This window comes from Ixodes scapularis, unplaced genomic scaffold (genome assembly GCF_016920785.2).
Source record: "Ixodes scapularis isolate PalLabHiFi unplaced genomic scaffold, ASM1692078v2 PGA_scaffold1__304_contigs__length_218370807, whole genome shotgun sequence".
Classification (NCBI taxonomy): Eukaryota; Metazoa; Arthropoda; class Arachnida; order Ixodida; family Ixodidae; genus Ixodes; species Ixodes scapularis.
The window spans coordinates 214074732-214076626 of NW_024609846.1; the positions used below are offsets into that span (position 1 = coordinate 214074732).

Below are 1895 nucleotides of genomic sequence, written 5' to 3' on the forward strand. Positions count from 1 at the left end.
TACTCCCTACTGCCAGGGGTGCAAGAAGAAAGGCCACCTGGGTACCGATCGCAAATGCCCAACGTGGTCGGCAACGAACAAACGAATGCGGGAGGACATCCAGAAATTGAAAAAACAACACCGACTCCAACAGCCGTCGGAGAATACAGAAAGAGTAAAAAATACTACGAAAACACAGAGCGGCACTTTTTGGGCTGACAAGGTGAAGGAGAACATCCAAGCACCCCCACCGGCCCCCACTGGAGGGTCAGAAACACAAGAGCTTCGCAACAGGTGCAGCTACCTCAAAGCTGAACTCGACAGGCTTAAAGCCACAGTCCAGTCTCAGCAAGAGGAAATCAAGCAATACAGGGAAACTGCTAACCGGAAAAAGGCGCTAGCAGCCCAAATCCTCAACGAAAAATGATCAGAGTTCTCCAGTGGAACTGTCAGGGGCTCCGCAAACGGGCAGCGGAGCTCCGACTACGCCTTCTGGATAAGCCTGACGAACGCCCTGACGTACTGTTACTTCAGGAAACGAACACCACAGCCGTCCATCTTTATGGATACCTGGTATACTCCAGTCCCTCCATAACCACCAAACGCCCTGGAGAAATGACTTCTCCTCCAGGGAAGGCCCTTGTCTACGTGAGGGACGACTGGCCTCAGCACCAAGTCGACCTCACCCCGTACTCCAACGATGGGCAGGAAATCGTGGCGGTCCGGATCCAGGTCCAGCAGCACCACATCGTCCTAGCATCCATTTACTATAGACCGCTCAAGTCCGCGACACAGCAAAGAACTAACCTATGGATCTCCCATATTCACGATCTTTACCCCAAAGAACAAAAGCTGTACGGAGGAGACTTTAATCTCCACCACCCTATGTGGGGATACAACCATGAATCTCCGGGGGCGAAAGACTTAGTGGGCGAGATACATTCCTTCCGCTTAAACCTGGTCAACAAGAAAGGAGTCAGAACAAGACTAGGAGGTTCCGGGCAGTCGGATGCCACACCCGACCTCACTTGAACCACGAACCCATACATTCAACACCACAAGTGGAAATGCCTACCGGATACGTCGGGTAGCGACCACTTCCCCATCCGCTTCGAATTCTCGCCCACGAGACGGGTAAAAGACAAGGTTAAAAAACGCACAGCGAACATTGTACACTGGGACAAATTTAGGGAAGCCCTTAACAGCGCGGAACTTGAAGACGCTGACTTTGAATCGCGCTTCAACAGCGCTTTGAGGACTGCAACCATCAAAAAGGACATCGGTGAAGATACTCCAACACCCGATCTCCACCTTCTCAAGCTGTGGGCCAAGCGACTGCAAAATATACAAAAGTACCGTAAAAGGCCGAAAAGCACCGAAGCCAGACTCAACATCACCAGGGCTACGGTGGAAGCGAAGGTTTACGCACAAAAACTTGACGAACACCGCTGGCTCGACTACAGCGCATCGCTCTCCGAGAAAACGTCGATATCGAAACTGTGGGCCACGAATCGCGCGCTTCTTGGAAAGAAGAAATGCAAAGGGGCAACACTCACACTTGCCCTTAAGCTCAACAAGACTGAGAAACAACTCGCCGGAATGGCAGGGGACCTCTTTTTTCCCCAGCCCGACTTGAGGAATTGTCCTTCGCCATACCACCACGACGTCCTGGCTCCGGATTACGGCATGGACCGACCCTTCACGCAGGGCGAGCTCGAAAGCGCTCTTCAACGTGGAAAAACCCACACAGCCCCCGGACCCGACAAGATCACCATGACAATGCTGAGAAATCTCCCAGGTCTTACCAAATCCGAGCTTCTAGAGTGGATTAATGAGATCTGGGAAACTGGCAAGCTCCCCAAAAGCTGGAAACACTCCCTCGTCATCCTAATCCCCAAGCCGGGCAAGAACAAAGG

At 52.3% G+C, this 1895-nt stretch overlaps 1 protein-coding gene across 1 annotated transcript; it reads left to right on the forward strand.

Moving 5' to 3' along the window:
* Positions 1-594: 594 nt before the first annotated feature.
* LOC121835920 lies at positions 595-1011 on the forward strand. Its single transcript, XM_042290467.1, has one exon. The coding sequence runs from the start codon at positions 595-597 to the stop codon at positions 1009-1011; it is 417 nt and encodes a 138-aa protein (XP_042146401.1).
* Positions 1012-1895: the final 884 nt, after the last annotated feature.

Excerpts from the sequence above, each read along its gene's own strand:
- LOC121835920 (XM_042290467.1), top strand. The coding sequence starts at position 595 with ATGACTTCTCCTCCAGGGAAGGCCCTTGTCTACGTGAGGGACGACTGG.